Source organism: Trichosurus vulpecula, chromosome 4 (genome assembly GCF_011100635.1).
Source record: "Trichosurus vulpecula isolate mTriVul1 chromosome 4, mTriVul1.pri, whole genome shotgun sequence".
Classification (NCBI taxonomy): domain Eukaryota; kingdom Metazoa; phylum Chordata; class Mammalia; order Diprotodontia; family Phalangeridae; genus Trichosurus; species Trichosurus vulpecula.
Window position 1 is genome coordinate 223841959 of NC_050576.1, and position 27772 is coordinate 223869730.

Consider the following 27772-nt stretch of genomic DNA (forward strand, 5'->3'; position numbering starts at 1 on the left):
CATGTAATATTTTTATAATATTTTTTAAAAATTTTGAGTTCCAAATTCCCCCTCTCCTGTTCCTCCCCCTTCCTTGAGAAGGCAAGCAATTCTATATTGATTATACATGTTAAGTGGAGTATTTTAGTCCATATTAGACATATTAAAGCTAAAGCTAATGTTGTAAAAGCATTGCTCTTCATTTAAGTTCATATGTAGTACTGAAAACCAATTTCTTCAAGTTTTGTTTTAACATCACACTTAATATATGTTCATTGTATAGAAAGTAACACTGCAAGAACTGGGTTTCTCATTCAATGTGGCAGTTACCAATTGTCAGCAGCAAGGAGCAGTCAGTGTGTGCCCTAGGGCCTTTGTGTTTATTATGGTAGTGCCCAGAGACAGTGTTTGCTCATGCCATGGCCAAAGTTCATCTGTCAGAAGAGACTTCCCTTCACCACCAGCCACCTGTCCCTTCCACAACAGTCAGATCTCTTAACGAGAATTAGCAGTCCCATAAGTTCTCCATAGCGACTGAATATTAAAGAGGAAATTTAATTGTCCTCTGTTCATACTCCCACATCAGTCAGAACTTTCTTATCTTACCTGGTTGTTCCTTATTTTAAATAAAATACTAATTTGGGGTTGGGTTTTTTCCTTTGCTTCCCTTCATTATTCGTTTAGGTTTATACAATGTAATTGCTGTTTATTTGTCCTCCAAATATAAAATTAAAGTCTGAAGACTTGCATCACAAGTGCTCTACACCACAAGATATAGACCTAAAATTACAGTTTTGGATTAGGATAACCTGTAATCTAATACTCCTGTCCTAAAGCATTATGTATCAACCCCCAATAAGAGGAGGTGCACATCTCAATTTTGCATGGAACTGTACCAATGGAGGAAATTTGGATGTGAATTTCCATGGTTTAGGTCCTGAAGAATGTTAGCTGCACTGATCAGTCAACCACTGGGTCTTAAGAACTACAACAAAAAAATTTGTCCCAGTGCCTTGAGCCTATGTTTTTCAATTCCATTTCTATCTTATGTTCCCCTCACCATCATCACATCCTGAAATCTTGTCCAATTTAACTCAGACTCTAATTTGTCAGATAGCATCAGATGCAGTTTGATGTAAAAATGGAAATCTTATCTTTCTACACAGGCTGACAGTACTTTCATCATAATGTATTTATAAAGTCTAATTCAGGGGAGGATGTTCACGAAAGCAGGTGGATGTGAATGTTAATTTACTTCTGTGCAAGACCCAAGATCAGTCAATTTAATGTTAGAGGCCATTGAAGAAGAAATACCTTCTATTTTACTTCCCCCATTCAGAAATTGTGAAAAGGAACCCATCGAGGGATGAAATAATTTGTTTTGACTAAGAAATTGTGGATAAGTAGGGCCAAATTCCAAAAACCACTACTGAGTTCTGTGAGTGAAGCCAGCATGGTGGAACACAACTCAATAAATCGCTATAGAGCTGCCAAAAACAAAGAAATGATAGCTATTCACACAGATGCTGTGATCCTATAGGGTACAAGAACTGCTTTATCAATATCTCCGTGGATATTGCAATGACAATTTTGGTTAGGAATGACTTAGGTCCTTCCTTGACTGCTTAGACTATGTCTGATTTTAGCTTTCCTAACTAGGTTCTTACTCTCAGCTCTTTCTGGGCTTTGGCATGCACCTGCTTTACCAAAAAGTATTTTCATAAATAATATTTTAAATAAAATTTTCTGCATGGTATAGTAAAAAGCACTGACTAGTTAGGGGTTCGATTCCTCCCTGATGCTGTCTTTGTGACCTTGGACAATAATATTAATAATAGCATTTGAAGGCTTGCGTTGTAGGTGCTATTCCCATTTTTATGGGTGGGGCAATGGGCACAGAAAAGTTAAGTGACTTGCTCAGGTTCACACATCTAATCAGTGTCTGGCAGGATTTGAACTTGGGACTTCTGGAGTTCAAGTACATCACTCCACTGTAACATCTAGGGGCCTAAATCATTCAACCTCCTAGGACCTCAGTTTCCCTGTTTTGTAAAACGGTGGGGGCGGGGTGGGGTAGGGTTTAGACTGGGTGGCCATCGTGATCCTATAGCTCAGAGTACTGAATCAGCTTGAGTGGCCCTGGGCCTAGAGCACGCCCAGTAGAGTTCAGAACCTTTAAGGTCTCTTATGAGCTGCTGGTGGGCAGCCTCCCCATAAAACCCTCCTCTGACGCTTATCAAGTCAAAACAAGGGGAAGAACGTTGCCTTGGGAAGCATACTGGACAGCTCAAAGCCCCCGACCCCGCGGAGGCCGAAACACGTTGACGAAGAGGAAGGGATTGGGGCTCAAAGAGAGTGGAAGACGGAACGGGACAACAGGCGCAGGCAAAGATCGCCGGGGGAGGAGAGGCCCGCCGCGCAGTGGCCGGAATTCTGGCCCTGGAGTCCACGAGGGGCCGCAGTTCCCGCCCCGCCCCTCTCCCGGCGCCGGCCCCAGGGCTCCGCCTCGAGGTGGGACAGGACCCCTTCCCTGCGGCCCGGGCCGGGGATGGAGGCGCTGGCGGAAGTGCTGGCTGCGCTGCCGTTCTGGGGGAGCGCCTTGGCGCTGCTGCTCGCCTCGCTGTGGCTCTGGCGGGGCCAGGACCGTGCGCTCCCGAGCCCCGAGGTTCCCGCTCCCCCAAAGCAGGCCGGGCCCTCCGGGGGCGGCTTGGAGGTGCGGACGCGCGGACCCGCCCGGTACGAGCTAGAGGAGCCTCGGACGGGGGCAGGAAGGGAGGAGCAGGAGCAGAAGGAGGAGGAGGAGGAGGAGGAGGAGGAAGAGAGACAGGTACGGACGCCGCCTCCGCCTACGCCCGACTCCTCTGGGTGCGGCCCCTGCTCCCTTCTTTCTTGCTCTTGGCCTGAACTCGCCGTCTCTTTTCCCACCTTTTGTCTGGACGCTCTGTCCTCGGGTTGCACCTTTATTGCTACCAAGCTTGCATCCAGAGCCTGGGCATCCTCTTCAGCCTAGGCTTTGGCCTTTTGGGTTGTCCTTTGTCGGTCTTGGGGTGAGGGGCTTAAGCAGGTTCCAGCCCACTTACCACCTTCCTTCCCCTCACTTCTCATTCTTCTCTCTCCCTTTCTATGAGGGGCCAAAGAAAGTGTCAATCTATGCCTTTTATGCCCTCCCTGAGTACAACTCAGGGTGTCTCCTTTTGGAGGCAGAACTGAGCACACAGGCCATCACCCCCTTCCCCCTCCCCGCAGCAAATTTGCACCGGTTTAAGGATAGCGAGTGAGCTTTTTTTCTTTAGGCTCATCCTTAAAGGAAACCCAGAACAGTCAGAGCCTGGGTGTGGTGGAGTAATGCAGAAGCCGAGGCACCCAGCTCCAGCCCCCGTTAGTTCAGCAAACTAAGATATCTGTAACTGAAACAATGGTGTGTGGCACGTCTGCCATCCACTTCCCTGAGGTTGTTTCTTAGCTATTTGGGGAGACTGTGTCTTCTGGCTTTCCCTGCGTAAGTCAGGACTCAGCTATTGCCACTGCTGGCTGCTAGAAGACTTTGGTATTTCATCTTACATCACTTTCCTTACACCTCCTACCCACAGTTTTACATATAAGTATTTTCTCTGGCTTGAGATGAGAGTTTCTGAAGGCCAGTAGTTCTGAAAAAGAATGGAGGGTGGTGACACAGGAGTTGTATGTTTATTTTTAGACTGTTTCAAATCTAGATTTCAGAAGCGTGGGAGGAGCTAATCTGCAAAGCACATGGGCTGTTAATTTAGAAGGAACACTACATATTTGGCAATTATTTCGTATCATTGTCTTAAAATTATAGGTCATTTCTGGGACTGAGAGTCGGTCTCTGCCTAGTGTTTATTGTGTGAAGCAGGGTAAGGACTACATAACAGAGCTGAGCTTCATGCTTTACCTTCTCATCCTCCAACATTTTGTTCAGAGATTGCTACTGTAATATTTTTAAAAATTCATTTTTATCTTATTTTCAATTTCAGATTCTCTCCCTCCCCTTACCCATTGAGAAGGCAAAAAATTTGTTTTACATGATTGTACATCTATAACCTATATGATTGTTTACCGTCTCAGGAAGGGGGGGAAGAGGAAGGGGGAGAGGGAATTTGGAATTCAAAATTAAAAAAGAATGTTAAAAATTCTTTTTACATGTAATTGGAGAAAAGTAAAATATTATTAAAAATTAAATGAGAGAAAGCAGAGAATACAAAACCCATTTCAGAAATTATTCGTAACAAATTGCTACATTAGCCATGTTCTGGGAACAACAAAACAAGAAAAAGAGAAAAAAAACATGTTTCAATATGCACTCTGAGTCCATCAGTTCTGCATCAGGAGATAGCATTTTTCGTCCTAAGTCCCTTGAACTATGGCAGGTGATGGTATCAATCAGAGTTTTTTTGTTTCTGTGTAAATTGTTCTCCTTCTGCTCGCTTCACTTTGCATCAGTTCATATAAGTCTTCCCAAGCTTTTCTGAAACCATCTCCTGCATCATTTCTTACAGCACAGTGGTATTCTATCACATTCACATGCCATGACTCGTTCAGCCAGTCCCCAGTTGATGGGCATCCCCTCAGTTCCCAGTTCTTTGCCTAAACAGAAAGAGCTGCTGTAAATATTTTTGCACATACCAATCCTTTTCCTTTTTCTTTGTCTCTTTAGGGTATAGGCCTAGTAAAGTCAAAGGGGCCCTACTAGGGCCCTTCATTTAATACAACAAAAGCTTTTACTAAATTAAATTAAAAGTTTAATAACTTTTGGGGGCATGGTTCCAAAGTACTTTCCAGAATGACTGGCCTAGTTTGTAACTTCATAACAGTACATTAGTGTACCTATTTTCCTCACATTCCCGCTAGCATTTTTCGTTTTTCCCTTCTGTCATTTTAGCCAGTCTGATGGGTATGAGGTTGTATGTGACTAATACTTTGGCTTTTCAGTGTTTTGAGGGATGTATTTGATGTCTGAGTAAGTCACACAGGGAGTAGTAGCTACCTAAGAGTCTTGGGTTTTTGGTTTTTTTGTTGGGTTTTTTTTTTTTTGGAAGGGGAAGGCAGGGCAATTGGGGCTAAGTGACTTGCCCAAGATCACACAGCTAGTAAGTGTGTCAAGTGTCTGAGGTTGAATTTGAACTCAGGTCCTCCTGACTCCAGGGCTGGTGCTCTACTCACTGCACCACCTAACTGCCCCTTCTAAGAGTCCTGTTGATTAACTCTAATGGACTATGAGATTCTGATGCAGATCTTTTGGTTGGAAATTTTTACCTTTTGAACCCTTAAAGGCTGTATTACTCATGAGCCGTACTGTACAGCCAAGGGTAACAATGTATTGGTCCAGAGTTTATTTGTTCTATCTTGTCCTTGCTCAATTCTCCTTTGTGTATAAAGGAGAGATGCCGGGGTGTTATAAATAGTTAATATGACATGTTGAGTATTGTCTCTAGAATGTCCATTATGTCCATTGTTGCAACAGAGCAGCTGGAAGGAAAAATATATAATTCCTTCCCCCGCCCCATGTCTTAGATCCCATCTTTAGGCTAAGAAAGCTGAGGAATGGGAGAAGACTTTTTTTTTTTGATTGAGTGTCTGAAGGGCCAGCCCTGGTATGCGCCAGGACTCCTCAGATTGGGCAGTTCAGTTAGCATTATTATAGGCGACTATTTGTTGGCCTCATTTTAGTCTGCCATTAAGCTAAGGAGAGATCAGGTGTTTTAGGAATTTAGTGCAAAAGAGATAGCCTCAGCATTAAAAAATAAAAAAAAGAGCTTTCCTGCACAGGCCCATTTATTTTTCATATGATAACTGTCTGAAAGTGCCCTCATATGACTAGTTTTGTGCAGGGGTAGAGCCTGAACTGACTCAGGATGCTTTTCTCTCTTCTATTTCTGAAGATGGGGATAAGGAATAACTTTTATGCTTATTGTTTTGTGGGAGTATGACCTTATTCGTTTTATTAAGTATACATGTCTCATGCAGATTTTGCTGAAAAATGTTCACTGCCTGTTCTAAAAGTTTCTTTTTTTCTGAGTACCTAATATAGTTAAAAGGTGGGGAAAGAGTTATTGTACTGTTTTGTTTTGCAGTAAACTAGGTACTCCTGACCTCTGTGTTCTCTTTGAGATGGCAGTTATTCTATTTGACATTTTGCAGAGGGGAATTGCCAAGCAGAATTTGTCCATTATTAATCTCTGGAGAAGGGGAAGGAAATCAGCATTGATATGGCCAGGCACTGTGGTAATCATTTTACAAATATTATCTCATTTGATTCTCACAACAACCCTCCAGGATAGGTACCCATTTTACAGTTAAAGAAACTGAGGCAAACAGGTTAAGTGAGTTGTCCAGGGTCACATAGCTAATAAGTGTCTGAGGTTGGATTTGAACTCATCTTCCTAACTCTGGCCCATTGCTCTATCCACTGTGGATCTGAATAAGAGTTTAGAACCCTCTACTGTTGTATTGTTTAGTCGTTTTCAGTGACAGCAGACTCTTTGTGCTCCTTTTGGGGGTTTTCTTGGCAAAGATACTGGAGTAGTTTGCCATTTCCTTCTCTAGCTTGTTATATAGATGAGCAAACTGAGGCAAACAGGGTTAAGTGACTTGCCCAGCATCACATGGCTATGTGGTTGGATTTGAACTCAAGTGGTCCTGATTCCAGGGCTGCCCCTCTATCCACTGGGCCTCTACAATATCCCCTGATTCAAAATTTAATCCTACTGAGTCATAATGGTCCATAAGGAAAAGAAAAAGCTCTTGGCGCAAATGATCTCAATTACATATCTACACATATTCGAAGGTACATGAATAAACGTTGTATCAGAATAAATTTAAAGCATCATAGCAGAAATGGGAAGACACACCTGGGCTATCACTTCAGATCTTAAAGATCTACCAAATTGTGAAAATTTTATTTACCAGGCACAGATAGAAATTGCCATTTGGCAAACAGATTTAACCTTTGATGCCAGCAACTTGGATCCTGGAATACTGACCATAAGGCTGATTTGAGACTGGCAATGAGCAAGGCTTATGTCTTCGCAAAACACTTGGACTCATTCAAAGATGAGTCATGCTCCCCATCTGTCTGCTTAATCCTGCCCAAGACTTGAAACAATGACAACCTTGAACAGCCTATATTATAGGCTTCTTGGAATCAGAAAGAAATGATAGCAAGAAATGAGTTCTAGGATTTTTGGAAACCACCAGGACTGTGCCCTCAGCCTCCTCCTTTGCTAGGTGAATTGTCTAAGCTAGAGATAGGCAGGGTGGTGTAGTATAGATATAGAACCAGTCTTGAAAAGAGAAAGACCTGTGTTCAGTTATTGCCTCTGACACATAATGTCTGGGTCACCCAAGTCACTTAACCTTTCAGTGGAGACAATGTATAATCAACTGCGTACAAACAGGCTCTATACATGATAATCTGGTGATAAACACAGAGGGAAGGCAGTAAGGGTGATCAAGAAAGGCTTCTTGTAGAGGGTGAGATTTTAGCTGAGACTAGAAGGAAGCCAGGAGATAAATGAGGAGGGAGAGAATTCCAGGCATAATGGTACCGCCAGTAAAAATGCCTGGAGTTGGAAGATTGAGTGTTTTCCTTGAGGAACAGTAGGGAGGCCAGTGTCACTGGATCCCAAAGTATGTGTGGAAGGGAGTAAAGTGTAAGAAGCCTGGCTAGGTTATGAAGGATTTTGGAAGCTAAACAGTAGGGGCAGCTAGATGGTGAAGTGCACCTGAGTTCAGCTTTGGCCTCAGACACTTACTAGCTGTGTGAACCTGGGCAAGTCACTTAACCCTAATTGCCTCCAAAAAAAAAAAACTAAACAGAGGATTTTATTTTGATCCTGGAAGTAACAGGAAGACACTGGAGTTTACTGAATGGAGGGTGATATGGTCAGACCTCTTTAGGAATTTGAACTTGACAGCATAGTGGAGGATGTTCTCCCGTAGGGAGAGAATTGAGGTGGGAAGTCCAAACAGAAGGCTTTGCCAGTACTCCAGGCAATGTTACAAATCGAACATTATAATCTGAAAAAAGAAAAACATTGCTTCATCAGGTCTGGGTCCAAAAGTTATAGACCAACCTTCTAAAATTAAAATTAAAATTTTCAAAGTATTTTTGAATTCTGGATAAAGATCTGATAACTTGGAAAGGAGGAAGGTGGTCAGTTTGTACATTGAAATTTCGTATCATTTCCAGGGTATGATAGCAATTCAAATTAACTACGTAGAACTGCTTGTAAAGCTTCTTAATATTCCAGATTTGCTAACATCCTCCCTTAACATAATGGGTTTATGGATTCATCAGAATAAACAATTATTTTCCAGGATTAAAATTAGAATATATGCAATAAATTAATAAATTTACCGTCAAAAGAGATTTCACTTCACACAGCAAATTCCAATGCTTACAGTTAAAGCAAGGACAAGTGTCATTAATACTAACAAGTACTGGAATTGCTTGCTTTTGTAGTATATGCAAAGTGACTGGCCCTGTGATTTCATTGGTCACTCCTTAGTAAAGAAACTCCCTCTACAAATGACGTCCACTCAGGGCATTGCGTTAAGTACCTTGCCCAGGGTCACACAGTCAGGATATCAGAGAAGAGACTCCCTGTCTTCCTAAACTTAAAGACTGACTTTCTACCTATGATGCCTCACCACCATGCATATTACATAATACTCAATAAATTTTATCTTTTCTATCCATTATCTTTATATTATCTTTCAGCTCAATTTTCCTTCTCTCTCTTAATTTCCAACTCTCATCTCTGGCATGTAACATATCATACCCTCTTCTATTATGCACTCCAAATCAAGCATCAATAATACAAATGAAAAATTACAAAAACATTTTTTAAATGACATTGTGGAATTTTAGTTTGAAAATTGTGAAGAAAGTTGCTATTTTAAACAGCATGAAGATTACATGAAAATACATCACAAATTTATCATAATTTGCATTTCAAATCATAATGCAAACAGCTTTCTGGCAGGGAATCATACCTAGTTTCAGGCATAGGCTCTGGATTTTATAAGTCTAAAAGCTTCCCAAGTATCTGCTGTATATTTACAACCATGTTTTAATTCAGAAAAGGAAATATCAAATGAGCTACTATAGAATTATCATCCTCTCATTTGGGGAATAGTGGAGAGGAAAAAGCCTCTGATATCTTTAGCTTCTGTATATAGAGGGAAGCCATGACAAACTCATCTGCAGATATACAAATGTCATATACACCCACATCTACATACACATTTATATCAATAAAGTTGTTTTCGTCATTTGGAACTTTAAAATACGAAAAACATTTTAAAAAATCATTAAATAGAGGACCAGCAAATATTCAGAAATCCCTATCTATACATATAGATAGAATATTTTTAATTTCAATTATTTTCAGGCTTCAAATCATAAAATATTTTCTTTTTCACAAAAACTTCTCAGAATTAAAAACAGATAAAATGTTTAATTTTTTCAGTGTTTTTTGTATTTTATCAGAATTAGACATAATATATCAGAGTATATATCTTAAATATTTAGACAGTTTTTCAGAGGAAACATGTATTTTTCGAGAGGACTGAATTTTTAATGACAAAATGTAATCCTCTGAAACTTAGAGTCTTCAGTAACTTTTCCATTCCAACTGTTTGTACATCTATCCTGGAGACCCACAGATTTAGGCTGATTGTTATTATTTATTATTTAATCTCAAGACTATGTTCAAATTGGAAATTATAACCTAAGCACTTAAAATCATAGCATTCAAAGTCTTTGTCCAGAGCACATATACAATTTTCGTTCTTGCCAGGTACAAATACAGAAACCACAAAGTACAAATTTTCTGAAATAAAATATATACTGGTCACACAGAACTGTCATTTCAAAGATGACTGTACAAGTAATTATTATTAATATAAGACTGAATGTCAGTATTTTAAGGTCTTTAGTTGATCTTTTAATTTTGTTGTGAGTTGTTTTTTTTTTTTTTAAACTACAAAAGGTTGTCTTTTGGAGATTTCCTCATGCCAGTGATCATCCTGGGCTTTAGAACCAGTACTTAAGTACTTTAAAGGTACAAGTACTTTAGAACTGGTACTCACTTAAATTTTCCCAAAAAAGAATACTTTTATTTAAGTCAAAGGTACTTTGTGTTTTCTGGCTACTGTTTAGATGATGATACATGAGAGAACTTTACGCAGTTATAAATCTTTGCATATCCTGTGATCAATAGGTACCTGCTGAACATAAATCATACTAGAATATTTTTCTGAAAATTATGGTAGCCATTTTACTTACCAGTTCTTATCATCTTGCACACAAAAAGTCAAGTGGTCAGAAGCCACTTATGTTGCCTGGGTGTATTAGTAATTAAGGGGGACCTTTTTTTTTTTACTGCTTTAGAATACTAAATTAATTAAGTGTCTTTGATTAAGTCTTACTAGGTACAAAGCTCTAGGCACACACCCTTTTGCTAAATAAGTGTAAAGCCCCAGGCTCACACCCTTTGATGATTAGGTGTGAATCCTTTGAACCCTGAACAGAGTATAAAAGCTCAAAGGTTAGCATTCTGTCGGGCTCTCAGTCACAGGAAGAGTGGTGTGGGACTCTGGGCAGCCATTTTAAGAGCCTCAGCTTATAAACCCAGATGTTGATGCTTTCCTGGTAACTATGATTGTGGTGTGGTCTGTTTATATTGTGTATGTTTGTAATTCGTTTGTATTTGCTCTGAAGTTCGGGTTGCTGGCTTTTCCCCCTGAACCAAGTGAATGATATTGGTATGTGTGATTAAAGTAAGATTGTTAACCCCTTAACGTTGCTTTCCTTAGTAAAGCAGATCAAAGAACCTGTGTTAGCAGCCTCCAGCCTCCTGTATGCTGGTTGTTGTTGGTTTTACACGGCCACAGTAGCTGCTAGCCAGATTGTTGCTATACTGGGTTGCCTACCACACAGTTCATTGCTGGGAAAAGAAAGAGGAACACTTAGGGGCTACACCAGGGATCCATTTCTCTTAAAGTTAACTAAATAGGAAAAAGGAAATATTCCCTAACTTTCATGTCAATGGTAATGCTAATAATGCTCCCTGTTCTCTAACACACTGTTCACAACAGCATCACTTTGAGTTTTGGCGGATGACCCAGTCAACAGGTTTATACTGCTTAAGAGAAGGAGAATCAAAGGTGGGGTTTCAGGGAGAACATACTTATTCCTCTACTGAACATTCCCAACCCTTATCAAAATACACACCTGGGTGGTGCAGTGCGGCGTAGTGGGTAGAGCACTGGACCGAGAGTCAGGATGACCTGGATCTAAATCTCGGACGTATGAACATATATACCCATGAACTGTGTGACTCTGGGCAAGTCCTTTAACTTCTGTCTGCCTAAATTTCCTCACCTGTAAAATGGGGATTTAATAGTACCTACCCCTCAAGATTGTTGTGAGAATCAAATGAAATGATATCGTGAAGTTCCAGATCTTAAAGTGCTACATAGATGCTGACTATTTTTTATCATCAAGATGTATACTCTCGATTATTACACTGGGGTGAAAAACTCCTGGAAACTACCTAATTCCCAACCCAATTCATTCTAGGTGGCTTGGTAGGTAAAAGAGTAAGACCTGAGTTCAAGTTTTACCTCAGATACTTTACTAGCTGTGTGACTACCACTGTGTGACTCTCAACAAGTCATTTAACTGCTTCTTTTTTTTTTTTTTTTTTTTGGAGTGGGAAGGGCAGGGCAGTGGGGGTTAAGTGACTTGCCCAAGGTCGCACAGCTAGTGTGTCAAGTGTTTGAGGTCACATTTGAACTTAGATGCTCCTGACTCCAGGGCCGGTGCTCTACTCACTGCCACCACGTAGCTGCCCCAAGTCATTTAACATCTGCCTCAATTTCCTCATCTACAAAATGGATGTAATAATAGCACCTACCTCATGGGGTTTTTGTGAATGAGATAGCCTAGGCACAGTGCTTCGCAAAGCTTGAAGCACCATATTATTGCTAGCTTATATGCTATACTTATTTGTGATAGATTGGAAAATTGGGGAAGCAAAAATACCTCTTACTGCTATGGGAAAACTGAATTCAAACGAGGAAATATTCACTGGCTCTTCCTGAAGAAAGTCAGACTACTCTCAATGTTCTATTATAGAGGAAAACTTAACTGACTTCAAGTGCTAATCTCAATATCCTAGTATAGCGATACATTCTCTTAACTTAAATAAATATTGTTTCCAACAAGTCCAAAATATACAAATTTGGTCAGGTACAGACTTGAGCAACTTCTGGCAGATATAAACCAAAAACGGTTATCAAAAACAACTCTTTAAAATATCAGGTACAACCTATACTTTCATATAAAAATAAGGAGGCAAAAAAACTAATTGTTATTTTATATTCAGGACATTATTCTCAAAAGCAATATGAGTCATGTTCTTAACTTGCTCCTTTTTGCTTTTGTTGTGCAAAACAGAATCAAAAAAGAAAAGTGGACTTCATTGACGCAAGAAGCCTGAATTTTAAATACACTTTTGGGAACTCCTCCAGGAAGTTCAAAAAAGTCCTAGGAATTACTTCACACTGTAGGGTTTGCATTAAAGTTGTAACTTAAGAAGAGTGTTTATCAGACATAAAAAAAGAAAACAAATCAGAAATAAACTCAGGATGTTATACCATGCATTCAGACTCATACAGCTTCAGAGACTTTTAGGATAAGATAAAGTTATTGCAGATCACAAAAATAAACAACAAAAAAGCAACCACAAACAACAGTAGTTTTGTGAAACTAAGCCTCAGACTTAATTTTGTCTAGTTATGTAATAAAATGTTAATGTCTTCTGATATCTTAGAGTATATATGAGCATTTGCACATTAACTTTTAAATGTAAAGGCCTAGTAGATTTTAGCCAAGCCTTTTGCATTACTTAATTTCAATAGTCCATAAATCTCAGATCCCAGTGTTTTGCTTTCACATTGTCAACCTCTTCTTCTGCATTCTTCTACTAGGAGTGCAAAGGTGGAGCCTAAGTAGATACTAATCATATAAGTAGTCACACCCCAAGTGAGAACCCTGGTTTTCTGGAGATTACTTCTTACCAACAGAATGTAGCCATAATAACTCTGTCCCTTTGTCTTCAAATTATTTTAGAATTGTCAGCAACAGACCAGCATGGCTATAAGATGTTTTGACTTCAAAATTGAGACTCTGATGTTGTTTCTAGTCCTAGAAGACCTGTACTGATCACCATTCTAATAAGAATAAACACAAAAAGTAATATGATCCATCAATTAACAAGTATTTAGTAAGTTTTTTTTTTTTGTAAGCCTGTTATGTGCCAGACACTGTGCTAGGCACCGAGGATAGAAAAATGAAAAAAAAAAAAAAAGAGAGAAAGAAACAACATCTGCTTTTAAAGAGCCTACATGACTGATCATTGGGGACCAGAATGTAGAATCATGTAAATGTATAGGTATATATAGAATAAATGCAGGGATAAGAGGAAGCATAATCAGGAAAGGCTCTATGTAGAACAGAGGTTCCTAAGCTATTCTGAGTCATGGATTCCTTTCTCACTTTGATAAAGCCTATGGACCCCTTCACAGAATAAAGCTTTCAAATGTATAAATCAAAATACATAGATAGGATTATAAAAGAAATTTATTTGAATGGAAGTAGTTAGAAGGGTATTTTAAAAAACAAGTTCACACACTGTGAACTTAAGAATCCTTCTGTGTAAACTGTAGAACATGGTGTTTGAACAAGGGATTCTTTGAAGTAGAGATGAGAGGAGGCTGCATTCCAGAAATGGAGTAAGACCAGTGTATTAGCACAGAGATAAGTGGATAGAGTATTGTGTTTGAGGAAGAGAAGGTCACTTTGGCTGCATCGTAAAATGTAAGAAGAAAAGTGACATATAATAGTCCAAAAACATAGGTTAGGGTCAGATCGCGAAGGACGTTAAAAGCCAGAGAGGTATATGTTTTATCCTGGAGGCACTAACCACCGTAGTTCAATGACAGGGTCGGATCTGTACTTTTGGAAAATCATTTTGACAAGCTTGATTATGATGAATTGGAGATGGGAGAAACTTGAGGCAGGGAGAAAAAGTAGAAAGTCATTGTAGATAGTCCAGGTAAGGGCACGAGGGCCTGAAATAAGGGGGAAGCCGAGTGAGTTAAGAAAGGTAACACATGTTGTGGAGTTAGCAACAAGATCTGGGGTGAGGGAAGGAGGAGTTGAGGATAATACCAGTGGAAGAATGGTGGTATCCTCAAAAGAAATAGGAAAGTTTGGTGGAGGGCAAGATTTAGAGGAAAACAGTAGTTTTGTTTTTGGCAGTTGAGTTTGAGATGGCAGTTGGTGATGCGGGGCTGGAACTCAGCAGAAAGACTAGGAAATAGATTTATGTAGATCTGCGGGTTATCTGCATACATATGAAACTCAGGCCCCTGGGAACTGATGAGTTCATCAAGACAGGGCACATAGAGAAGAGAGAATGTGGCCCAGGACAGAACCTGGTGCTACATTCACAGTTAAAGGGCATAACAGAGATAGTATGTCTGCAAAGGAGACTGAGGAGCAGTCAGGTAAGTTGATATAATGTATCATTCAACTCAGCAAACATAGCATACACGCATAGTACTGTGCTAGTAATTCCAGAATCAAACAAGATACCAATTCTTTCTCTAAGGAGTTCACAATCTGTTATCAGGCTCACAAGAGATAACTATTGTAATAATAAATTACTATAATGTACTAATTTAGCCAATGCATATTGCTTTGTTTTATCCTCAAAACAGTCCCAGGTAGTATGGAGTACAGATGGCATTGTTCTGTTTGAAGTTTGAAGACATAGGCATATGACAGTTAATTGATGCTAGGATCAATAATAGATCTGGAATGTTTTCATTTGAAGCAGTAGAATTCTTTATAATAATACTGAAATATTGATTCCCTAATTTTCCTAGTCGCTACTTTCAGACCTCAGTGGGCATAGAAGCTGTCCTGAGTGCCAGCCATCGGGGAGTCGGGTTTGATTTGGCTGGCTATTCAAGAATTTTAGTAATGATACAAATGAGAATGGGACGTAACGTAGTCTACCTTCAGGTGAAGGCTATGAAATAGTTAAGGTACAAGAATGAGCAGCATCCGCAGGAACCCAGCCTATAATGTTATCAAGCAAATGACTAAGTCATGAGGAGTGCTTTGTCAAAAATAGGGATTTATGATGGTACTTCAGAACCATAAAAATGGCTATCTTTAACAAGTGCAGATTTAGTGATCAGGGTAGATTGTACAAGGAAAGAGTAGACAGTGCAAAACATCAAAAGCTTGCTATCTTGCATGAACTGACAGCAAACAGTCCTCATTCTACGAAGGCAGAACTGAATAGATCTTGGAGAACCCAGCCGATAAGTTTCTACCCCATTTTCACAGATTGAATCACCCAAAGATAGCATTTATCATAAAAATTTAAGCTCAACGTTTTAAAAAAGCTGTGCCAGTGCCAAGTACTTATAATCTCCAAGCTACTGGGAACAAAAGGCTTTCACAATATAGAGATTTAGCAAAGTAGATAAAAATCATGTGGGAACAAAATGAGGTGCGCATCGTTCCCTGATGTCCTATTTTAATCCAAGGATGCTTTCGGCAGCATTGCAGAGATCACATTCTAATACTTTCATTCAACTACAGAAAGTAGTTATTTTATCCACCTCTGCAAGGGAATATTAAATATAATTGCAGAGAGTTATTTGTCCCAAGACCATTTCTGTCTGAACTCCATTGAAAAAGATGAGAATTAGTTTAATAATAATTACAATAATAATGAGTTTAATAATAGTAATGAATTTAATAACAATCACAATAATAACCAACATTTGTCAGTAGTCAATAAACATTTATTAAGCACCTACTAGGAGTCAAGCTCTGTGCTAAGCACTGAGTATACAGATGAGAAAAAGACAGTCCCTGCCCTTAAGCAGTTTATAGTCTAATGTGGGAGAAACTGAACCAAAGGAAGCTGGAAAGGGGTCGCTTTGCTGGGGCATAAAGTTCCTGGAAACCAAGCAGAGCTGCTGATGAAAAACGAAGAGTTACCTCCCAAGCTCTGAGCCCTCTCTGAAGGAAGACTTTTGGAGGAGTTTGTTGCTCCAGCTTCTTCTGTCCCTGCAGTCAGTAGAAAGGCAGCTGAGGGGGCTGAAATGTTGAGTATCGAGTCAGTCTGGGGAAGCCTTGATTTGTAAATTGCTTTAAAATTTTCAAATTGTTTTACATCCGTATGTCATTTGATCCTCACAACAAATCCTTGAAGTATTTAATCTAGGCATTGCTATAACCATTTTACAGATGAGGAAACTGAGGTTCAGAGAGCTAAAATAAGTTGTTTGCTGGTGATAGCTCAGCATGGGAAAGAGGCAGATTTTGAGATGAGCTTTTCCTGACTCCAAGACTAGCACACTATCTATGATTATACCTATCTTAGTTACTGAAACACAAGGTTCTCTGCTCTAATCCCTCTCCTTGCCTTTCAGGATGAAGAGCCAAACTCTGACAGTAAGACGATGCCACTACTAGCTGAACTAGAAGAAGATGGTGAGTAGTAGAAAGTGGGAAAGACTTCCTATAATAACCAGATTGAGAGCCAGAAGGAATCTTAGTGATAATCTTGGTCAATCTCCTTTGACATATAAGGAATTGAGGAATCCTGAGGTTATATGACTTGCCCAAGGTCACACACACAGAAAAAAAAAAAAGCATCAGGATGAGATTTGAATCCAGATCCACTGTTTCCAAGGGTAGCTAGGTGGTGAAGAGGATAGAATGGTAGGCCTGGAGTCAGGAAGACTCATCTTTGCGAATTTAAATCTAGCCTCGGACACATACTGGCTGTGTGTCCCTGAACAAGTCACTTAGTTTGCCTCAGTTTCCTCATCTGTAAAGTGAGCTGGAGAAGAAAGTGGCAAACCACTCCAGTATCCTTGCCAAGAAAACCCCAAATAGTGTTGTGAAGAGTCAGAAACAACTCAACAACAACCACCACTGATTCCAAACCCAATACTCTTTGTACTTCACAACAAAGTTATCTACAATTTTAACCTAAAAAAAAAAGCTACAAAGTCATACAGCTCTGCTCTTCTACTCCTTGCCTTGGGAAGCTCATTGGAATAGAAACAGTCCACAAGCATTTATTAAGCACCTACTATGTGCCAGGTACTTGGCCAGCTACTGATAATACAAAGATAGTGAAACAGCTTGTCCTCTCAAGGGGTGTACATTCTTTAGAGGCTGCAAAATTCAGCAGTGGAGTATTTATTTACTATAATATAGAGGGTATTGCAGCTGCTGACATTTGAGGTGTTACTGCTTTAAGTGGGAGGAGCTGGGGGAACATGTATTGGATGGGAATTGTAGAGAAGGGCCAAGAAATACAGTTCTGCTATAAGCTTCAGAATACTGAGGCAGTGCATTTGCTTAACCAGCATCTTGGCAGTTCACTACATCTTCCTGCTTTTCCTCATCATGCAACAGCATCCACCTACCCTGTACTTTTTACCTCCATTTTTACCAATCTGTAATATGAGTCCTTGCCCCAGGATGTAATCTCTGTAGAACGTTAAAGATCGGCTCTCCTAACTCCACCTTCGTCACTCAATCCCTTTAGTCCTAGTCTGTTCACCATATAGCTGTTGATATGATTTTCCTTAAGCAGTCGTTATCCTACTTAACAAATAGTGACTCTTACCTTTGGGATCAAATATATACACTCTTCTCTTTGACTTTGAAAGCCCTTCACAACCTGTCCCCAACTTATCTTTCTGGCCTTATTACTCACATTAATCCCCCCTTCAGGGACACAACAGTCCATCCAAACTGGCCTTATTATTGTTTCATCATTCCATGCCTTTGCACTGGCTGTTTGAATCCTCACCCTTCATTTTAGAATTAACCTTCTGCATGAAGCCTTTCCTGCTCCCCTCAGCTCATAGAGCAGGCCTGCACAACATGTGGCTCACTGGGCCACTTGAGGCCCGCCAAAGGATTTCTGGAGGCCTCAGGAAAAATGTAGGGTTGCCACAGTGCACTCTTTCCTGTTTGTCACATGACTGGCACCGAACAACCGTCCTCCGTCTGTCTTAGTCTAGCCTATCAGTGGCTCAAAGTTTAATCTATTTTAATTTTGGCTCTTACTGCCAAGTTGTGCAGATCTTGTCATAGAACCTCACTTAAATCCATTTCACACACAAGCCAAGACATGACCCTCATGATGTCATTGGTCCTCTTCCAGATTGCAGGACAAACCACAGTGCCTTACCCCCAAATTACCTCGTATTGGTTTTCTTCATACCTATATATGCATATCTTGTATCTCTCCCCATCTCTCTCTCCCATTGTAGTCCCTTCAAAACGGGGACTTTCACTTTTATCTTTGTGTTTCCCAGACGCTGTGCCTGGCACATACCAGGGGCTTAATGCTTGCTTGCTGACTTATTTCCCCTTGTTTTATGAATTAAATTAAAGATTTCTCCTCTATGAACATTTCTTGAACAGTCTTTTTAAAACTACTTTTAATGGTTATTTCAGAACTTAAGACCGCAGGGGAGGAAATTGCTCTTTTCTGAGTAGTTTATCAATCTTCTCTTTAGCCTGTGGGTCTTAACTCTTAGGAGAAGAATCCAGGGAGAGGTAGAGGAAAACCATAAAACTTAATCCTAACATCAGTGAAGGGCAGTCTGGCTGCATTGGGTTGTTGATAGGCGCTATGAATTCAGGCCTCTTTCCTTAATTCAAAACCATAGAAATAATGTTGCTGTAACTTTAAATTTGCAACTGGCAGCTGCAATAAAAATAGAAGGCTTCAGGAATGCAATAACCGAGGCATCTGTGTTCAGTGCAGAGCTGGGATAACACAGTCCCTCAGTCCCGGGGGTCTAGGGCAAGGCTGTCACTTTCTATAAATACAAATCACTGAAGAAGGCCCAGGACTTATGCAGCTTGAGTGGTTACAAGAGGAAATAAGGAAGGGACTTGGGCACTCCCACTGGAGAATGCTTGCTTTCAGAGTTGTTCATTTTCCCTGCTGGGCCTGTGAGCTAAAGGAAAATTCAGAGGCTGTGGTCTCTGGAATCTGTTACTTCTTATAAACCAAAGCCTGCAGGAAGGGAAATATCAGGATGCTGTTCAGTGCCTTGAGGGATCGAAAAAAGAAATAAAGCCAATATAATTCTTAATCAGTCCCTCTAGACTGGTTGGAATATCTCTCTCTCCCTCTCTCTCTCTCTCTCTCTCTCTCTCTCTCACTCTCTCTCTCTGTATTTAGAACTCTTTCTTTAGAGTCAGTTGTTGAATTTTCACTGTGACCATTTACACCTCAGAAATCAGCAGACTCTACAAATCAGGCCCCGGTTTTGTCAATTGTCTAGACTTAAGAATATGTTGATAATGCAGATTAAACTTAAAAATGTGTCATGAGAATTTTTTTTCTGGAGATCCAGTCACTGAACATTTATAAGCACACCGCCATACAGCTCAAATTATCCTCAGACACACCTCCTGATGGATGTTTTGTTTTCTCAGTCTTTATCTGAACTGTCCCAATTAAACGTTCGAGTCTCATGAGTCTTCCTCCTATGAAGTTTGACATGGCAGAGTGAATATAAGGGAAGTTTATGGTTTTAGCTGTCAGAAGAGAGTATCAGTGGGGCCCCACAGCTCCTCTTTTGTATTCAGCTAAGCCCAGGTAGATAATTGATTTATGTCACTGATATAGCTTACCCAAATATCTCCCCTGATTTTAAATGAAGCTGGAAGAGAAAGTTCATTTGATGGTCTGTGGAGGCCTCTTGTCATTGAAACTACATGATCTGGCAGGATTGGTTATGTTTATGTGTCACTTATTATACTGTGCTTGATTAAATTAAAGGCCTTTGCAAGGATCGATGATATCTGACTCAAAATTGGGGAGCTAGAGGCAGCATGGTACATACTGGAAAGATTTGGAGTCAGAGGACTAGGTTTCAATCTGAGGGTTGCCATTATTAGTTGCATGATCTCAGGCAAATAATTGGTCTTTTTTAAGCCTCAGTTTCCTCATTTGTAAAATTGTCACACAAGATGAATTCCAAAGCTGTGGATTCATAATTCCATGAGTCAGCACAGATCTGAAATGTGACTCACTGCCACCCTAAGCAAGTGGTCTACACTGCACCCATAATATAAGGTCAGTTAGTTCCCTTCTCATTTTTATTAACTCCTTAAGCTTATTTGAAAATACAACTGGATGAGCTGGAAAAATCTGTTGCTGATATGGTTTGATTCTATAGGGTTTTTCATGGCTTTGATGATAATAAACAAAAAACCCATTCTCCATCTCTCTGCTCCAGGAATTTTTTCTGGCTTTCCCTAGAAGGCTCTCCACCTCGACTCTGAATATTGACTTCCTGGCTTTCTTTTAAGGTCCAACTAAAATCCCATCTTTTATTAGAAACCTTCCCGTTTATCACGTATTTAGTTTGCTTTGTGTATGTTACATGCTATCTCCCCCATTAGATTGTGAGCTCCTTGAGGTCAGGGACTCCCTTTTACCTCTTTTTGTTTCTCTAGCACTTAGTACTGGAACATAGTAGGCACTTAATAAATATTAATTGATGGATATTTATAGATTATCAATCCTGATTTAATTTGAAATTACTCCATATGTTTTCTGGATACCCACTCAGCTAATCTACACTCTGCAATTTACAGAATTTCTTGAATGAAAGTATCCTGAATAGAGAGGTGGAGGACTATGAGTACAAAAAGTTGCATATGCTATTAGATGCAGTCACTTTGTGGTGGTTTTATTTGACTGTTTTTTCCTTTGTTGCCAAAGAGGTTTGTTTTGTTACAAGTCATAGTGCATGTGTAGTATTGAGAAATGACTAAGATAAAGGAAAAAAAAGGCATCAATAAAAGTCTTTTTTTTTTTTAGGTCTGTTTTTTCCCTCTTTTGTTCTTTGAACATCTGCCTAGAACAGAGTTAGTTATGGAGAGGCAGACTAAACCCTCAATCCTAGCTTGAGATGTCATAGTGAAAAGAGAAAATAGGTTTAAAAAATGTTGCTCCAAGGCACAAAATGATACTAAATAACAGACTTTTTCCTCACCTTAAAGATTCTAGAATATACTGCAGAAAAATCCATAACTTCAGAAACCACTTTTGAGGAAGCAGGTCAGCCTCCTTCAGGTTTTATTGTCAAGGGTAAGAAAAAAACCCACATGCTTCAAATATATTTCTGGAATTGGTTCTTTTTACCCCCAAGCTCCAGGGGGCTTTATGGATTTCTTTTTATATTTCTTTGTCTTCTTATAAATGCCACACTTGAAAAGCCCCAGTCTGAGAGGAAAAACAGGCTTGACTTTTTCTATTATTAGGGCATGGGGTATAGACATGATTAGGATTCTTGACATTGGAGTGACAGAGAGATGAAGACTTCCAGAACAGTTGGTTTCCAGAACAAAGGTTTAGCTTCTGTAATAGCCTCAAAAGAGCAAAATCAGGAAGGGAATATGATTAGTGGAGCTGTGTATATTACACATTCATGGAAATTAGAAACAGATTGATTCTATATAGACTGATGTAAACATATAAAAACGTGGGCTACTCCTAAATTAGTGATCAAAGGATATAAACATGCAATTCTCAAAAAAGAGCAAGCTGTAGACAACTATATAAAAATGCTCCAAATCTTTGAAAATAAAAATGCAGATTAAAATAGCTCTGAAGATCTACCTCAGGGTTAGGTACAAGGCATAGTAGTCAATGACAATAGTAATCTACTGTTTGATAAACCCCAAGACCCCAGCTTCTGGGATAAGAACTCACTATTTGACAAAAACTGCTGGGAAAACTGGAAAATAGTATGGCAGAAACTAGGCATAGACCAATATCTTACACCGTACACCAAAATAAAGTCAAAATGGGTACATGATTTAGATATAAAGGCTGATACTGTCAGCAAAATGGGAGAGCAAGGAACAGTTTACCTGTCAGGTTTATGGAGAAGGGAAGAATTTATGACCAACAAGAGCTAGAGAACATTATAAAATGTAAAACGGTTGATTTTGATTACATTAAATTGAAAAGTTTTTGCACAAAGCCAAAGCAACCAAGATTAAGAAGGAAGCAGAAAACTGGGAAAGAAATTTTATAACCAGTGTCTCTGATAAAGGCCTTATTTCTAAAATATATAGAGAACTGAGTCAAATTTATAAGAATACAAGTCATTCCCCAATTGATAAATGGTCAAAGGATATAAACAGGCTGTTTTCAGATGAAGAAATAAAAACTATAGTCATGTGAAAAAATGCTCTAAATCACTATTGATTAGAGAAATGCAAATCAAAACAACTCTGAGGTATCACATCACATCTATCAGATTGGCTAACATGACAAAACAAGAAAATGACAAATGTTGGAGAAGATGTGGGAAAATTGGAACACTAATGCATTGTTGGTGGAGTTGTGAACTGATCTAACCATGCTGGAGAGCAATTTCGAATTATGCCCAAAGGGCTATAAAACTCTGCATATCTTTTGACCCAGCAATACTGCTTCTAGGTCTGTATCCCAAAGAGATCATAAAAATGGGAAAAGGACCCACATGTACAAAAATATTTATAGCAGCTCTTTTTGTGGTGACCAATAATCGGAAACTGAGGGGATGCCCATCAATGGGGAATAGCTGAACAAGTTGTGGTATATGAATGTAATGGAATACTATTGCTCTATAAGAAATGATGAGCAAGCAGACTTCAGAAAAACGTGGAAAGACTTATGTGAAATGAGCAGAACCAGGAGAACATTGTGTATCAGCCCACTGTGTGAAGACTGACTTTGATAAACTTAGCTCTTCTCAGCAATGCAAGGATCTAGGACAACTCCAAAAGACTCAATGGAAAATGTTCTCCACATCCAGAGAAAGAACTTTGGAGTATGAATGCAGATGGAAGCATACTATTTGCTCTCCTTTTCTTTTGTTCTTTTGTTTTTTTCTTTCTCGTGGTTCCTCCTATTAGTTCTAATTCTTCTTTACATAATGTGAAAATATGTTTACTATGAATGCCTAAGTAGAGTCTTTATCAGATTGCATGCTATCTTGGGGAGGAGGGAGGAGAGGAAGGGGGAGAAAAATTGAAACTCAAAATCTTATGGAAGTGAATGTTGAAAAATAAAAATAAATTAATTAAAAAAACAAAATGAAAAAAATCAAAATTAAAAAAATGTTCCAGTTCTACCTCATACCCACCAGATAGTCAAAGATGACAATGAAAAGTAGGAAAGACAAACTAATTCTGGTGTTGGAGTGGGGTTTTGGTGAAGACAATATCAAACAAAGAAAAAGACAGAAAAGAATAGCAATGAAGCATTTAAAAGAATGCCCAGAAAAGAACAGAAGGAAGTTCAAAGGAAGGCACAGCTTTGTAGCTGAAATTCTTGATCTCATATGCGATTGCCTATCTTGTTAAAAAAATGTTCTTTGTATATGTACATGTTTATACTTGTTACTCTTTGTAAGTTCAGAGTAAAAAAATTAAATATGAGAGGCCATTCAGTCCTTCCCTCCCTCAGGATGCAATAGGAAATTTCCTATCATAGTCTTGGGTTGTGTACTGTTGAGCTTCAAGGTCACTATCCTACATTTGTCCTTTTCAGTTACATTTCTGACCTTTCAATACACTTTTCCCTATTCTTTTAAGTCTTTATCATACTGTTCATTACTATGCATTCACTGCATATAATTTTTCTTTCTGATATTCTTCGTGTCTATTTCTCATCTGTTTTCATTATTTTTTGGATGTTTTTCATCAATCAATTAGTAAATATTTATTAAGTGCCTATTATATGCCAGGCACTGTGCTAACCTAAGATGGTTATTGTATTTGCTCCCTTATTTTAAGTTAGTTTATGACACTTTATTTAGTAAAGGCCTCTGGATATGGGGTGCCATACTTAGACTGTGGTCTTGGTATAGTAGTTTGAGGCTAAGACTTAATGACACTCCCCTCTGACTTACACCTTTTAAGCTTTGTCCTTAAATTTTCGGTTTGGAATCTCTGACATAACAGTTTCTTAGGGTCTGTGGACTGTTGGACATGTTCCATTAACACCAGGAAGACATGAGGAACTTGTCAAGTGTTCCTTTGACTCTCTGGTGTCAGCAGTGAAGCTTTGAAAGAGAACTGGAATTCACATAGCTAGACTGTCTCCAAACAGATTGATCCTTTAACTCTAATTTTGTGTGGACCTGGGGATAGAATGTAGGGCACTGTAGAAGTGAGGAATCTTGGAACTTTATTTGGAAAAGTATAGAACTGATGGCAGACTATGTTCAGATGGTAGGATTGAGAAGGACATGTATCACCTCAAGCTAGCATTGTCTCCAATGCATAGGAAGAAGTACTTCATCCAGTGCTCCTGCATTGAAGGGGGCTGCATGTGTTAAAAGAGGAGGTGGTGGGTATTCTTCAGTAGAAATCTGCCTTTTTTGTAGTTGACAAAAAAAATAAAGGGGCCCTTTTTGAAATTTGTGTTTAGGGACCCAGAATTTAAACTTGTGTCACTACTCATATACATTCTCCCTTTCTGCAGAAGAGGAGGTATTTTCATTTAAATATAGCCCTGGGAAACTTCGAGGAAACCAATATAAGAAGATGATGACCAAAGAAGAGTTGGAGGAAGAACAAAGGTAGGTTGTACTTCTCCCCTACCTGTGTGTTAAAGAACCTTTTCAGCTCTTCATATAGTTTTAAGTATTTTCAAGTTTCTGCCATGTTCTCTCAAGACCCAAGAGGGAGATGTATCTCTGAATCCCTTGGAACATTCTCCTTCCCCACTTACCCATTCTTATATTTCAGGGATTCTTTTTTATTAGCTAATCTTTTCAGTTCTAATAATATTTATCCCTGAGAATTCTCTGAGCGTCTTTGCAAAAAAGAGTTTCCTTTATTGTGCTAGGAGGCACTTTGAATTGAAGGACAGGGCCAAGCTCATAGTATAGGTGAGAGTATCTGCTGGGGTGGGGGGCGGGGTGGGGATTAGAAAACTAGGCCCATTCCTATTTCTCCCACTGCCAAAGCTTGTTGGCTTCTGAATAGGTAAATCCAAGTGGTTCACTTACATGGGGAGCTCATGACAAAACCAATTTATCACTTCAGTGCAGTGCAGCATTCTTCTAGCTCAAATCGGATTATCAGAATGTGCTCCTTCCTTCCCATCCTTACTCCACAAATCCCTCTCCCTTCTTGCCCAGTGCTAGAAGTGTAATCTTTTGTTCTGGACCGTGGCACTCAGAGGGCAGCTGCAGCTGCTCAGATTATATTCCAGTTATTGTCCCAGTCCTTGGCTGAGGACCCACTGGATACTCAGAGTCATCTTGTTATTTCATTTACCCTCATTTAGTCCTGCCGGGGCAGCTGTGGAGAATATTTTCAGGACACCCATAGAGAAATGACTGTTGTAAAAACTCCTCAAATTTTCAACATGTGTACAGATGCTGTTACTCTACACTGGTGGCCCCTCTGTGTGCCCTGGGTTCATTTGGTAAAGTCGGGAGCATCTGTGGTAGCTGTATAGCTTCCTGGAGTCTCTAGCATCCCACAGGCATTTGCTGTGATACCAACCCCTTCCCTATCACAGACACATTCATCATAACCATTAAATGATGTTCCAGAGTCCAAGTGGAGTGGAAGATTACGCTGCTACAAAAATGCAAAGCTAGGTAACTGTTTTTATTGTTTGTTAGGTTGCTCTTCTTACCCACTGACCCCTCCAGCCTTTCAAGTTTCAAAACACACTGTCAATAATAATCATAGTGTCAGGTGTCCACTGTAGCCTTCAACTCTTTAGCCTCTTTCAAACTGCTGCCAGCATATGTTTCTCCATAGAATAAAATAACAAACACATCCAGGAGAGCAGCGCCCCTAGTATCCCAGCCCCCAATTAGGCCACCTTTGCTAGTTCGAACTGCCCTTTGCTTTCCCTCAGGTCTTAACCATGCCACCTCTTTGGTCTTATCAGGTTTACTCCCTTTATATTACAGGATTGAGCTGACCTCTGACTTCACTTGCCTGTAGCAAGTACCTTAGTTCTGCACCACAAATACTCTCCCAAATATTTTTGGTAAGGATACTGACTTCTTAGACTAGTGGTGCTTCATTCATTGTCTGTGAATGTGTTACACAAAACTGACATGGTCTGTTTTCCCCTACTTCCTTCATAACCAATTAACAAACTGTATCTTCCATCCGAACCTCATTTCATCATTCATGAGCATCAAGAATCACAAGCGAAAACAGAATACATAATCCCCTTGACAGCTGTGAATGTCCATGGGATGCATGATGACTCAGGTCCATATTCAGTCTTAATGGGACAGCTGGACGGAGGAGCTAGACTGTTCTGGGATTGTTGTTTCCTAGAGAAAGCAAGAGAAGAATCTGAAAGGCAAATGGGTCATTTCACCATGCATGCTGGTGAGCACCATCATGCGTGTGCACACCTGTAACCCCTGCGGAGATGGTCCTTTTGTATTGTTAGCTTTTAGTTTTAATCCCTATGACAGCTGCATCTTACTAAAAAGCAACCACAAAGAACATTGCCACTACAGTGTACCGTGGAAAAAGTACATTGCAACAGAAGCAAATTTTAGTCCTCAAGGCTTTAATATAAATAAATGATGAAGGAAATAAGGCAGAATTAGTCCCTCTCTTCCTGTAGATCAGAAAGAGGAGTGACTGGATTAAAGATACCAGAAGATCATATGATTTAGCATCCGGAGGAGCCTTTGAGATCTTTTAGTGCAATTCCTCCATTTTACTTGACAACAACATTGCAGAAGAGGCTGGCTGAGCTCAAATGATCTTTCTACTATAGTCACATTATTGTAGATTGAGGTTTGGAAAATAAGGCAGTTTTATGGCCAGGTAACAGGAAAACCTGAATTAGGATTTTAGTAGAAACCTGGTCTTTGGGCCAGTGATAAGCTGTGGGGCTATATAAGAGGACAGAGTGCCTTGGTTGCTTTCAGAAAGATCAGTTCATTTGCACTTTCAAAGATTCTTTTCTTCCAGTCACTCAAGGTCTTATCATCGTAATTTCAGTCTTTCCTTGGCAGGGTTGGAGACTCAAGTACTTATTCTTGGTGTTCTGCCTTGTGTGTGTTGAACAGTTTTCCCCCATTTTCAGTCTGCCCTCAACACCATCACCTCCCGTGACTCTGTAAGGAAGGTGAAAGTGATTAGTAGATCAAGTCCATCAATCATTGTTTAAAATGAACTGGTGAGGACTTACATTATATATAATTTATAATTATAATTTTATAATAATAATATTGTTTGAATTATAATTATTAATATGATATAATTTTATGTAATATATAATTTCCCTTACTGCCATCCTGGTCAGCATGAACCATATGTTTTTAAGACAACTCTATGAGTATCTTCATGTTTATGTCTTTTTGTCTATAATGTCTGTTTTTCCTTTTCCCTCCCTTCCCTGTGTGTGAGTAACGAAGGTGACTTTACTCCTGATGCTTCCTTGATTCCACATTACTCTAACTTGTTTTCCTTCACAGCTTAGGAATGCTTGGGGACACAGAGGCTAATAAGTTTGGCTTTTGTTTTTTCATCCCCTACAATATGATGGTTTTGTTGGAAGTGTAGTCAATTAGTAAGCATTTATTATGGTCCTACTATGTAGCAGGCACTGTGCTAGGCACTAGGAACGCAGATACCAAAAAT

At 39.5% G+C, this 27772-nt stretch overlaps 1 protein-coding gene across 2 annotated transcripts in view; it reads left to right on the forward strand.

The window, feature by feature from the left end:
- Nucleotides 1–2242: 2242 nt before the first annotated feature.
- Nucleotides 2243–27772, forward strand: part of MXRA7 (matrix remodeling associated 7) — a 37873-nt gene continuing 12343 nt past the window's right edge. Inside the window, exons 1-4 of one of the 2 annotated variants that reach the window (XM_036753164.1) lie at nt 2491–2806; nt 16525–16585; nt 24621–24717; nt 26071–26150. In XM_036753164.1, coding sequence (XP_036609059.1) covers nt 2528–2806; nt 16525–16585; nt 24621–24717; nt 26071–26104 — 471 coding nt within the window. In that variant the 5' untranslated portion in view covers nt 2491–2527 and the 3' untranslated portion in view covers nt 26105–26150. Of the gene's footprint in view, nt 2807–16524; nt 16586–24620; nt 24718–26070; nt 26151–27772 lie in introns of both variants that reach the window. The other variant, XM_036753163.1, reaches the window with a different exon arrangement.